The sequence below is a fragment of the Calidris pugnax genome, unplaced genomic scaffold (assembly GCF_001431845.1).
Source record: "Calidris pugnax isolate Ruff unplaced genomic scaffold, ASM143184v1 scaffold252, whole genome shotgun sequence".
In the NCBI taxonomy this organism is placed as follows: Eukaryota; Metazoa; Chordata; class Aves; order Charadriiformes; family Scolopacidae; genus Calidris; species Calidris pugnax.
In genome coordinates, this window is record NW_015091118.1 from 1,282,500 (window position 1) to 1,282,935 (window position 436).

At 68.8% G+C, this 436-nt stretch overlaps 1 protein-coding gene across 4 annotated transcripts in view; it reads right to left on the minus strand.

The window, feature by feature from the left end:
- The window catches only part of PCF11 (PCF11 cleavage and polyadenylation factor subunit), a 20,745-nt gene extending 20,341 nt beyond the window's left edge, over positions 1 to 404 (minus strand). For all 4 annotated transcript variants that reach the window (XM_014958313.1, XM_014958312.1, XM_014958311.1 and 1 more), the window contains exon 1: positions 132 to 404. In XM_014958313.1, coding sequence (XP_014813799.1) covers positions 132 to 320 — 189 coding nt within the window. In that variant the 5' untranslated portion in view covers positions 321 to 404. The remainder of the gene's footprint in view (positions 1 to 131) is intronic.
- Between the last annotated feature and the right edge of the window lie 32 nt (positions 405 to 436).

A 436-nucleotide genomic window follows, 5' to 3' on the forward strand; every position in this document is an offset into this window, starting at 1 on the left:
CCCGCGCCCCTCGGCAGGCCCTTCTCCCCCAATGCCCTTCCTCCTCAGCCCCCGAGGCCGCCCTAACCCACTGCCCCGGCCGGTCCCCCCAGCAGTATAGGTAGGAGTAGTAGTCGGTGGAATATAAAAACCTTGGCGATTTGCGCCTCGATCAGGGAGACGATGTCCTTGGCGAAGGGCACGTTCTCCTCGGCCAGGATGGTCAGCATGTTGATGTGGGGCTTGCTGTTGAACGTCAGGTCCTCCAGCGACGACTGGTAATCGCGGCACGCGTCCTCCCGGGCCTCGCTGCTACCAGCGCTGCTCTCCGGGGCCGACATGCTTCTCCGACCGGGGCCCGCACGAGGACCCGACCCACCGACCGACAGCCCCCTCCCCGCGAATCCCCTGCCGCCGCCGAGCGATGCCGCCGCCGCCCCCCCCCCGCCGCTGACGC